A 13220-nucleotide genomic window follows, 5' to 3' on the forward strand; every position below is an offset into this window, starting at 1 on the left:
TGCATCACTCTTTAGAGACAAAAAGAATGTTTAAAATTTTGTTTCTCTAATTCTTTAACAATGTTTTCTATAAATTAGACAATCCCTTTGTTGCTGAATCGATCTTCCTATTGTTTACACCCATATTTTCTCCCAATGGAAAAGTAGACACGTGGAAGGAATTTTGGGCTGAGCCAATTTGTGACATGTGAAAGGAGTTCGGATCAAGACTAAACTCAAGGAATTTCAATTAGAAGTGGTTGATGGTTTTTGCTTAAAACAACTTCTCCAATTGAAATAGGACACGCGGGGCATGGGTATGGATTTATTTGATAGTTGAATTAATATGGAAGTCTATCACTAGAGAAGCCACGTAGGAACAAGATGACTTGGTCAAAGGAGCGTATTAATTGTCGAATTTTTAGACGTGGAATTCTAGTGCCTAAAAACATGGAAGTTGATTTATTCAAAAGCCACGATATAACAGAAGAGCTTTTAACGTGGGCCACTACTACCACCATTAGGAGTAATGGCCATTGTTTAGACAAAGAAATCATGCAATTTGTTTTTGAAATAACGGTATCAAAGGGCACGATTGCATGTTTGCAACGTGGGAGCTTTAATGGCATCAAAGGGCACGATTGCATGATTGATTCTACGTTTGGAACGTGGAAGTTTCCGGGAAAAATCAAGACACGATTCTACGTTTGGAACGTGGAAGTTCTATAAAATCAAAGCACGACTACATGTTTGGGACACTTGGAAGCATTTAGAAGCATCAATGGAACTGCTCACAACCGCTACGTTGATTGATTATATTCTCATTCTATAAATAGGTCATTATGTTATAACGTAATAGGCCTACTCAACGCCAAATCAAACACGCATTTCAATACTATCTTACTTTTCACTACAATGCATTTTCAATATGATTAATCTTAGTCCTACTCTTTACTTTTCATTAGATAATTTTACAGTTCCTTCTAGCCAGTTAACCATCCCGAAGTCATTTGGTGTTCATTGCAGACCTCTTCATAATTGTCTGGTCTCGCAGTCTTTCTTCTGGAATATTGTTTGGATCTTTCTTCGGAACTACTGCAGTTCCTGGCACGCCCATCCGGTTCCATTGGAACTGACACCAGCGTTTTTCAGGCCAAACACCTATAACACGCAGGTCATATATAATTAAAATTGAAACACTTATCACAACCTTATATTGCATTTCATTATGCTGTTTGAAGCACAGATCTTTGAAGAAACCTGAAAGCTTTAACAATTGTATTTTAGGTGGTTATGCTTAGTTTTTTATTTTATTATTATTAAAAGATTTAGTAGTTTAAATATTGCTAGCTACTATGTTTTTCACACCTCTATTGATCGAGGTTATAGGTTTCTACTCTTGAATGCTTTATGTAAAATGACAAAGAGGTTATTCAATGTTTGAGAGGGAAGAAAATCACCATTGTGATCAAGCAAACTCAAGGCATTACATTAGAGAAAAATATTGTGGAACAAACATTAATTTGGAAAATAAGAAAGAAAGAAAGTAGCTTGGATAACAAAATAATTGGACTACAGAAAAAATATAAAAAGAGAAAGATATATATTTGACAAAGAACAAAGATGTTGAGATAACAATCTTATGTTGTCAAAAGAGATAGATAATAACCAAAGAGCTTCTAGTCCAACAGTAGGTATAACCTCTATATCCTAAATAAAAATTTTAAAAAATAAAATAAAAATAAAAAAGGAAAGGAGGAGACAGAGAAGGTTGGGGAAAGATTTAGATAGTCCATTCTCTAACATGAACAAAGATTTTGAATAACCAAGGGCCCGTGTATCTTCTCCACATCCCAAAGTGGATGGTGAAGGTTTGAGTCTCCAAAGAGCAAATTACTTGTGTGAGTTTCTTGCCAAAAAAAAAAAAAAAAAAACCTTTTTCATAGTAAAATGAGACAATTGAGAAAAAAATTGAAGGCTTCATCTATGTCCTTTACGCGCTCATTTTCATTTCTCCTTTTTCCGATGACAAAAGTTATAAGTTAAATATTTGGTAAATGGCATAACACACCCTTATAGTATGCTTACAATGCATATTACATCATACGTGCAAAAAACACCCCTAAACTATGACATTTGTGTAAATAGGTCCTACTTACAAATTTAAGATAGAATTGAACAAAAATGCCCTTATTGAGGCATTTTATAAAATATATATAAAAATATATATATATTATTTTGTGAAATGACCAAAAAGGTATATTAATTTCTTGAGACGCCGTTATTTTCCCCTTGCAATGGTTTTTGGACTATCTTGTTGTAGAACTCTGGTTTATTTTTCCCTTGCAATGGTTTTTGGACTATCTTGTAGTAGAACTTTAGGCGATTTTGCCCTTGCAATTGTTCTTGGGCTGTTTTGCCCTTTAAGGTAGAACTTTGGACGATTTTTTTTTTTTTTTTGATAAGGAACTTTGGAAGATTTTGTCCTTGTACGAAGTTCTTGGACTTTAGTTTGCCCTTTGTAGTAGTTCCTTGACTGACCTGCCCTTTGTAGAAAATCTTGGACCTTATTACCCTTTTGATGTAGTTTCCTTCAAGCATGCATCTTTATCTTTACCCTCAAATCATCTACGTATTTTATTTCTGTCTCACTCACTAATCATATATTCATTAAATTACAAAGTGAGTTTTGTTCTATGAAATTTGTCAATTACAATATTAGAAGAGAAATGATAGATCTTCCGACCTATTTTGCAGACTTATCCTCCGAATCCCACGTCACAAAACTGCTGCTTTCATTTTTTGCTTTTTCTTTTCCAGCGTGAAAGGTCAAAATTGGGAAGCAAAAGTTAATTTGATTTCTCTCTCCAGTGGATTTCTTCTCTCTTCCTCTTCTTCTTCCTTCGTTGCTCTGGTCTGGTGCTATCTCATTTCTTCTCGTTCCTCGTGGACAGACCGAAGCCCAAGTAACCACCATCTCTAGTGGGAATTAGTGGCGGACTTCCATACAACACCCTGCTCCCTCACGCCGTTCTCCCTGTTTCTTTCTCATGCTGAACAATACACTCTTGTCACCATCTCTGATCACCACGCCGTCATCGATGTCTGGTTCTCCGATCACCCAGCTCTGTCTACGCACTCTCACATTGCCGATTGCCGCCACCATCGACTCCTCCATCATGGATCTGTCGTAGACATCCTCTCTGTGTTCATGGCTTCTCTGCTCCGATCGTAGTGGCACAACCTCTAGTTTTTCTTTCTATACTACGAATACATTCTTGAGAGATTGAAAGGTATTACACATTCGGAAATGGTATCAAAAGAAAGCTTCCACCGCTTTCTATTCTTGGGCCCTCTTCACCTACTCAACTCCTGACCTTTTCACCATTCTCTATTCAACATAAAAAGAAAAAGGCAACAAAGCTCTGTGTTAATGGTTTCTTTAGAGCCTTTCTCTTTTTTTTTTTTTTTTTTTTTTTGGTAGGAAGCTAGTGTGTTTTTTTGGATATGACGTGGCCTAACCGCGTTCAATTCGGAGAATAAATGGACAAAATAAGTCCAAAGTTCTATCATTTCTCATATATAATAAATATACACATAATAGAGAACTCTATAATGGGCGACCGCACATTGGTATGATCTCGACCATAACATTGGAGTGGGGGCCACATCCAATTTACGTTAACAACTTATTACTATTTACAGCAATTCTCGAAAAAGAAAGTTGGAAGTGTTAAAATTTCGTGTAGGTTCAAGACCAAGTATGATTTTACTCATATTTCAAGTAGCGTGAGAGTAATTTTAAACAACAAAAATGCAAGCAAGTGAAAGAAAGAGGGATGGAAATATAATTTTCTAAATATATAATATTTCTTAGAGTTTCTCTTATATTTAAATATAAATGAAAAAAATTATTGTAAAGAAAACTATATAACAATTTTTATATATATTTTTATAATTATGTGGTATGCCTGACACAATGGTAATATTGCTTCATTATGATTTAGAGGTTATCGGTTCAAAATAAACAATTTTGAAGCTCTATCAGAGAAAATATGATATTGTATTTATATGTACTTAATACCAACCGGTCCAACCATACATCTTCTTTCTTTTTTTACGAGAGATGCATTCACCTTGATAAGAATACCAATTTCATGTTTTAGAAATATAAACACACATAACAGACAAACTGTTTATTCTGCTTTAAGCATCAATCGTAAAATTACAAGTACAAATAACAGACATACATCATACCACCACAGTCATTGCATATTAATTATACATCAAAGGAATCACTTCTTTTTTTGAGGAAAATAGTTATTTGGGTTGTTGAAGAAGGAACATTTTGTTTTCCGATTGAAGATACCACGTCCATAGGTAGATGAGACCATGTCAAGAAACAGGGGAAATTGCAATAAAGCAAATAAGGTTACTGGGACACTAGCAAGCAAAGCAACAGGAGCAGCAGCCCATTCTATTCGTCGGCGAAGTACCATAACAAGAGTGGCAACAAAAGTTACCATCATGGCTGCAATAGACAAGAAAAGGGTAGCAAGACCAATTATCAATCTCTTGGGTAATGCCTCAAGGAAGTCTTTCTCCTCAAAGCGTGAAGTGAGTATGCTCAAGAACATTAACACTGAAGTTACTGAAGAGAATAGAGATAACGCATCTGATATAACAAAAGCCATAAAGGAGGTTCGCCATAGGAACTTGGGATCCCCTGAATGCAATGACCTTGGGTGCTCTGGTTGCTCTGGATCATCATCAGCATTACCACCCGGTAATGTTAAAGCTGCAGCAAATACAACAGTAACAATGAGAGTGGCCACAATTGTACAAGATGTTGCTGTATCTCTCATCCATTTTTCTCCGTCTTTGACTAATTCAGAGTGCCACTTCGAGAACAAAGCTGGAGGAGTTTCTCCTTTATTGTTTGCAAGAATTCTGTATGAAGATGGTACCATCCTCTCCACTTCCTATATATCACGATTAATGAGAAAGAAGTAATTAAATTAATAATGAAAGTTCTGACCACTTCCAATCTAGCTAAATTCTTGTTTAATTCCACTATTTATATGAGTCTATAGAAGGGCTCAAAGACATAGCACATTGATTTGGGGGCAATTCTATGGTCGAAAGAAACTACAGTACTCAATCCAAATCGATGGGAGTAGATTGCTACAACCAAATAATTCATCCCTCCATTTTCCCTTACAATTGCAAGGCAGGAAACAATCCAAGCCATCACGCACTATAATAGCAGATTACATCTAACTATCGCAATTAAAAGTTGTTTGAGAAGGTTTTACCAAAGAAGAGTTGAGTTTAAATCATAAAAATTGGGATGTTTTTGGTCCTACGTACAAACATACATATATATATATATATATATATATATATATATATATATATATATTTTAGTTAACCTGGGGTATTCGGGATGGTACGAACTTTTAGGATCCCTCAACAACCCAACTAATCTCCGAGGACCCGGAATGACACCTCCCCACCCGGGCCGGGTAAGTCACTGCAGGGGCAGCGGAGGATAGCCATAAAGAACACCCAGCAGGACGCGAACCCCAAACTTTGGGCTTACCAAACTCCAAAGTCTAGTGAGTAAACCGTTGGATCATATCCGAAGTGAATTACGTACAAACATATTGCTTCTATACTATATATATATATATATATATATAGAGCAAAACTTCGTCCATTTAAAAAAATATTTAAGGTTTAAAAAGCATTATAAGCATTTATATACAAGTCTCTACCAAATAAGACTTGTACATTTGGTTGTGTGCTCATGCATATGTGTGAACATTAATTCGCCACTTTGATCTTAATCTTAATCACTAATATACAATGACAGGGTCGTTTAATACCAATTACTTCTAGACCAATTCACACCCTATCCAAATCACAATTAAGTTGAATAATTAACATTTCGATAATATATATTCAAAGTTAAGAATAGATTACCACCTTATACCATTGTAGTTCTCTCTGCACTTTCATAGCTGTACCTGGAGCCTCACTGAATGCCTTCCAGAACTGTTGTTCTCTTTGCATCGGCTGTTTTGAAGCTTCATCTGGAGCTCCTATTGTTTCAGACATTACCATTGGGCATGCAGCTATATGTAGCAAGTTGTTTGTTTCTACCAGAGTTCCAATGATTTTGTTTCTATGTTCGGTATTTAATCCATATATGAGGTTCCATATTTTCTCCTGGCGGAAAGCAACTGCAATGTGAAATATGCTTCCTCTTTCCTTATTCTCCTTATTCCCCCATATCAAAGCAGGATTCGACCTCAGGACCTCCTCAACAAACTCTGCATTCCCACATTTGATGGCTCTTTTTATTGCCTCAAGGTATACTTGAACATGTTTCGAATCAAAAGTCCACATTGGGGAACACATTTTGCTGAGTAGCTCACGGGCTTGGTTGTTTTTTAGCCTCATACTCAATATTTTTTCAATACCTGAACCAATTCTTATCGAAGTAAAAAAATAAAAAAAGAAAAAGTATTGGGAAAACATGCAGTAACCTTATGAATAGTAGCACTTTGCGTACCTATTGCTTTAAGAACACTTAATATCGATCCTTTCAGAAGACGGCGCACTGTTATACATCAAGAAAAAAAAAAAAAAAAAAAAAAAAAAAAAAAAAAAAAAAAAAAAAAAAAAAAACTGAATTGTCTCAACAGCAGATATCTAATTGATAATTAATTCCTAAAACATATATCATATACAATGGTTTTGAATCATGCAGGCATCCTCTTCATATTGCCCTCACCTCAAGTTACCACATGTTTAAGACACCGGCACACATAAATCACAGGTCATTCCATATAATGACACGGGATTTTAATTTACAAGGACAATGCATGAAAACTAATTAGAGGGGTGCAATTAGGTGAAAAAAATAATAATAAATAGCTCAAATACTGTGCAGCTCTGCCAATAAGCTAGGAAAGTCATAATTAAGGGTAGAGTCCTAAAGAATCTTAGTGGTTATTTCCATCAAGTGAATGCGCATATGTATTCCCATACTTGGTGCCATCAGCCATTTCATCAATATGTATAGTAATTATGGTTAGACAATGTTAGATTATATTGTCTATTGTGTATGAGGGTTAGTGTTAATTGTCTCCACCTATTTTCATTACTATATGTAAGGTTTACTTACTTTCTACACATGTTCTCTCTCTCATATAAACACTATGTACTCTTATATTATTAGTGCAATACAATATAATATTTTTTACTTTCTTTTATTTCTAATAGATGTTGCAGGAAAAGCCTCTCAACCATTAAAATCCTGTAGGTATTGCCCCTACTGAAACAAATAAAATTTCAAATTGTCACAAAGTAGCAAATAAGGCCATTCCGTTAATCCCCTGACGGATGTTAATAGTCATATGAAATGACTTTAATACCCCTGTATATTTAAAAAAAAAAAAAAACTTCTGATATAATATAGATATATATATATTGAAAAAGAGGTTGTTATGAAAAACAAATTAACTTAAACGATTTGTATTTTTAATGACTTTTAATTACAAATAAGAAGAAAGTTCTTAGAGGTAACAGGGACCAAGTAATTAATAACACCTGATTCAAATTTAAAATATTATTAAAAAAATATTAGTATTGAATTCAACCTGTTTTTAACAGGGTTTTATGTCTCTCCACGGTTAAACAAAATCTAGCATATTTCAATATATAATTCTTATTACGGTCTTTACAGATATTGATTTTCTATAGTTTTAGACTTCCAATAATTTGTTGAAATATCACTGATGGTTTATCCGTTCAGCTCAAGTAAGTGTTTCACTTCAACCATCACCATCATCTCTCCTCTCTTCCTCACGTACACATAAATCTCTGCAACACCCAAAATACCAATACAACTGATTAGGGTGGGGAGAGAGAAGGACAGAAAGAGGGTAGGAGCGGTGGTGGTGAAGTGAGGGTCCAGTGGAGAGAGAGAAAGACGGAGTGGTGGTGGTTTTATTGGAGGTTGAGAGAGAGGATTTCTTCAGATGGGTTTTAAATGATTTGAGTACCATTTAGAAAAGGGTACTATCTTTATTTTAATTTTTTTAATATTAATTTACTTTTTAAGACACATGTTAACCTTTCATTCGGTCCATCACCTATCTAATGAACTTCCTTCTCGTCTAATGAACTTCCTTCTCGTGGGGTAGGAGGCAAGCGTTGGCCTCACTTTAACACATACTATTATGAGTTTTTTCGTTATTTTTAAAAAGTCAACTATTAAGTCACATAGAGCACATAGAGCGAAAGTGAAAAAATAGAAAATTTAAAATTTGGTCAAAGAACTTATATACTTTATACTATTATGTGTGCACAATATTTTCAATATTTGTACATATAGTAAAAGGCTGTTATATAATTTGTGAAATACTAAAAATATAATTTCATGGCCACTAAGATATGTATTTGAGTTACAAGTAATCTTATTTTCTCTATATTAGGAGATGCATAAAATTAGTAACAACTAAAATACAAAAATTATAGCACATTTTTATTTTTACAGAAATGCGACCTCAATCTATATTCTTAAAGACATTGTTTAAATATTTGTACATTAAATGAATACTTTGAAGAGTTAAGAAATAATAAACGTCTTAACTAAGTTATAGTAAAATAAAAAGTATTTGTATAATTTGTTTGCAAATATATATGTACACACCATACCATACACACACATTTAGATTTTTAGACTTAAATAAGGAAACAAAATTGATTAATATTAAGATAACAACAATATCAAACGGATTAAGCTTACACTTTAACTGAAAAAAAATAAATAAATAAATAAAATATCAAACCGATTTGTTAATATATATATATTTTTTATTATTTATTTATTTTTATTTTTTTTGTATTGTAGGTTTATTCGTAGTTATGCACATTTGTAACCTTTTTAATTTAGTATTAGGTATATTTTGGTAATTAGTTTTAATAATAAATATCACATGTAGTTATTCATAATTTAAGGATTCACAAATCGTAAAAATTGAATTTGCAAATTATGAAATAATTTGCTCTCAGAGTGCCAATTCCCGAATGGAGCATGAGAGCAACTCTTTAAAAAGATTATGCGACTTAGGTCAATTAACTCAAATGTGTAATTTACAAGTTTCAGTAAAATTGGAAGTGTTTTTTGTTAAATGATATTTCAGAAAGGTTATTATAAAAAATATAATAGTTGGGAGAGTATTTTTGCAATTTGTTCTTAGTTATTACTCCCTCCGTCTCACAAAAAATGCCCATTTTTCTATTTTTAGTTGTCCCGAAATAATTGTTACAATTGAAAAGTCAATGGACAATTTTTTATAACATTACCAATTTAACTTTATTGAATTGAATTTATAAAAAATAAAATATCACATTATTGGGAACTGATTAAATTTGATAATTTATTCATAGTCAATATAAAATTTTCAATCAATATAGAAAGGACACAAGTACATGCATACCCAATCAAATAGTTTCAATGAAATATTGGACAAAGAGATTAAGAGACACCCATTGAATAAATTATACCTTTGATGAAGCGTTTGGATTTGGAAGGAGATTTGGGATTTGTAAACACATCCATTGCATCCATAGCATTCATATCCTTTTTAAGGGTAGAGTATAGCACATGCATACCTTCCAGAAAGAAAAAGAAAGATAAAATATCATTTAATAGAATTTAAAAGTTACAGTATAATTAAATCATGTAGGTTTGCAGAGTAAACCAGAGTAATTAAATCATGTAGGTATGCAGAGTAAACCAGAGGAATTAAATTAAGTTTTTTGTGGTAAAATTGCTTCTTTAATCGTTGAATTTGAATCCAAATTTTAATATATTTATTTTCTGGACAAAAAATTCTTACAATACTTTTGAGGAAATATACTTATTTTTTTGACAAAAATTCTTACCATAGTTTTGGGGAGACTTTAACCTTCTATTTTTCACATTAAAGAAGAAGAAGAGATATAAATTAGACCACACACTCTAGGGTATCCAAATTTCACTCACGAATAAAAAATATTAATTATGAAAGGTACGTCGCCAATCCCTCACCATGAGTAGAGCACTACTAATGCGTGTGTATTATATAATATATGCACACATAATAAAGACCTCTACAATGGGCGACCCCACATCGATATGATCTCGACCATGACATTAGAGTGGGGCCACATCCAATTTACATTAACAACTTTTTTTTTTTTTTTTGGTAAATACATTAACAACTTGTTACTAGTTGGAAGTGTTAAAATTTCGTGTAGGTTCAAAGACCAAGTATGATTTTACTCATATTTCGTGCAGCGGTGAGAGTAATTTTAAACGACAAAAATGCAAGCAAGTGAAAGACATAGGAATGGAAATATAAATTTCTAAATATATATAATATTTCTTAGAGTTTTTTTTTTAATATTTAAATATAAATGAAAAAAATTATTGTAAAGAACTTTTATTGTAAATATTTAAACAATTTAAATTGTAAATATTTAAACAATTTATATATATTTTTATAATTACGTGGATAGGCCTGACACAATGGTAATGTTGCTCTATTATAATTTAGAAGTATTTGGATCAAAATAAACAATTTTGAAGCTTCAATTGTATTTATAATAAAAGAAAACTCTAAATCATGAAAAATAAGTCTAAAAATAAAATTTATTTAAACATTGAAAGCAATCTAATAAATAAAGATAGAAGTAGATGAGCATAATACATTAACAGTTGGACATCCATCTTTCAAAATTTGTGAGCTGATTTGCATCTGAGAATACAGAGACCATCTCTGCCATTATATACAAGTCTTTTTCAAAAATCATCAATTCCGATTCCCCGCTGGACCAGATCTGCCGTGCAAAACCTATGGATGCATGTATCAAAATTATGAATTATATATATATATATATATATATAATGAGATTTTGTATGCCTCGCAGCTAACATATACAATATTTCATTCAAGTATATACATACCAAAATTCTCGCTCTTAATAAATTCGGTGAAAATAATCCATTTCGGATCATGACCTGAAAGTCAAACAAAACATTTAATTAGAAAACTCTATGGATCATTTAAGCCTAAAACACTAATTGAAGGCTTATCTACTTACTGTCGGAATGACGATGCATGGCAATTCCCAAGCCGTGATTTCTTAAAAACTTCAACATTTCCCAGTTGCCGAAAATTGCGGCGAGGGTGATTGCCAGCTGTCCATATGCATCTCCCAATGGTAGGAGCGTGGGTAAGTGGTGAACTAATGCATTCGCTATTGTGGTGTTCGCTTTTCCCCTGGCAGCAATATGAAGTGGTGTGTCACCATTTTCATCTCTTATGCTTAGCTTTTCATCATCCAAACTACTCGTACGATTCATAGTCATCATCCTGATAAGTAGCTCCGTCACCACCTCCTGGTGCCCGTGCGAAACAGCAATATGAATAGGTATTTCCCCTATTGTGGAAATCTTATTGTATATTGCATCCGGATGTTTATCCAGTAATTCTTTCACAATTTCCAAATCACCCTTCACCAAGGCCCTATATAGGGATATATTGTTAATTCTATCATCCCTTTCAGCTGCTATTTCTGATTTTTTCTCCGTTTCCCTGCATCCATAATTATATGTATATTTATTCACACACATAACTATTAGTACAATTTATATAAGAGTTTAATTGACAGGATTTATTTGAAACAACTTTGAATTTCAGGAGTTTCAGAAAATTAATTTAGTGAACCCAGAAAGAAAAATGCTTAATTACAACTCCCACTTCAATCTCAAAATTAAGCAAATTAACATGCCTTAACAAAAATGATATATAATATCTTACATGATTAAGGAAAAGGCAACCCTCCTCTCTTCACTTTCGTAGACTCCTGGAATTAAGCTTTTAATTATACAATTATTTACGTTCCAGCACTCGTCTTTTATAGTAGAATTATAGGGTTAATTGCAAAAAAAGTCCCCTGCACTATAGAATTTTTGCAAGTTGCCCCCTTTGTACGTTCTAAAATTTGCCCGTGTCCCCTATGCTAAAGAAAAGTTGCAAAGAAATCCAGTTAGTTTGCCATTAAATACAACCTCAAGTTACAAAATTTACCTTCATATTCTCAAACTTTAGTCTTTTTATAGATTGAGTAATACTTATGTTTTCATTAGTGAAGATTTACATTATACTACTAACGGTTAGTGTGGAATAATAACATATTGACACATTCTATTTTAATTACTAAATCATAATGGTAATCAAATCATTATCTCTAATTTGATAAGTGAGTATCTACCTTATCATATTTAATTTGGTAATTAAGATGATATGCTCATTTATTATTGACTTACATTAACTATTATTATGGTGTAAATCTTTATTAATGAGGATCTAAGTATTATTCTTATAAATTAAAAAACTAAAGTAATTTAAAAGACTAACAACAATTTTTTAATGACTTCCTCATTGACAAAAGCTGCGACCTTGTTTGAGATCGGGTTTTACATGTTCTTGTTCTTTTCCTTTGTAAATATATAAATTAACCTTGATTCCGGGGTCGAAGAAAACCATTCCGGCTTCGAGATTCGCTAATTGGGATCAGGCTATCTTTTATGGTGGAGAGACGGAATTAGAAGATGATAGGGTAAAAGAAATAATTGATATCAATCCATTTATGAAGATCAGTTCAATGCACTAATGTGAATCAGTGTATTAAATCCGATCCATGTATATATTAAGAGGATATTAATATTAAAAAGAATTGTTCGTTAGACATATCAATAAACAATTTTAAAAATATATACAACTCAATGTCAATTCTTGTAGAAACCATCAGATTATATAGTTATATCCATAATTAAAGTCGTCCTCTGTTTGGAGAGTGTGAGAGAATCCACGTGATAAGAGAAAAGATATGATGGACAAAAGAGATATAATTGAGAGTGATATATATAATATATATATACATTCTGTGCTTTGAAACGCAATGCAAGGCATATTCACGCAAAGTAGGGCATATTCACGCAAATAAATGCTGCTAACAATCTCTTCCTTCCATCAGATGTGGAAGGTTTTATGCCTAACCCTATATTTTTGTTAACAATCTATTTTTCATGAGATATTGTTTGTTTTGCACATTTTTTGTATTCATAATTTTTAAAATAGTTTAAATAGTTGAGAGTAACCCACAAAAGTAAGTGTCAA

General features: G+C 32.6%; 1 protein-coding gene across 1 annotated transcript; it reads right to left on the bottom strand.

Annotated features, from left to right (window-relative positions):
• Positions 1-4152: 4152 nt before the first annotated feature.
• On the bottom strand, positions 4153-11918 carry LOC132274458 (ankyrin repeat-containing protein NPR4-like). Its single transcript, XM_059775728.1, has 8 exons — positions 11859-11918; positions 11140-11633; positions 11003-11056; positions 10746-10889; positions 9559-9666; positions 6557-6604; positions 5968-6464; positions 4153-4961 (listed from the first exon to the last, which is right to left on the bottom strand). Exons 5-8 carry the CDS (start codon positions 9662-9664, stop codon positions 4275-4277), a joined length of 1338 nt encoding a protein of 445 aa, XP_059631711.1. The 5' UTR covers positions 9665-9666; positions 10746-10889; positions 11003-11056; positions 11140-11633; positions 11859-11918; the 3' UTR covers positions 4153-4274.
• Between the last annotated feature and the right edge of the window lie 1302 nt (positions 11919-13220).

Source organism: Cornus florida, unplaced genomic scaffold (genome assembly GCF_030987335.1).
Source record: "Cornus florida cultivar Cherokee Brave unplaced genomic scaffold, ASM3098733v1 CherokeeBrave_3.0.0_Hap2_Chr09, whole genome shotgun sequence".
NCBI lineage: Eukaryota > Viridiplantae > Streptophyta > Magnoliopsida > Cornales > Cornaceae > Cornus > Cornus florida.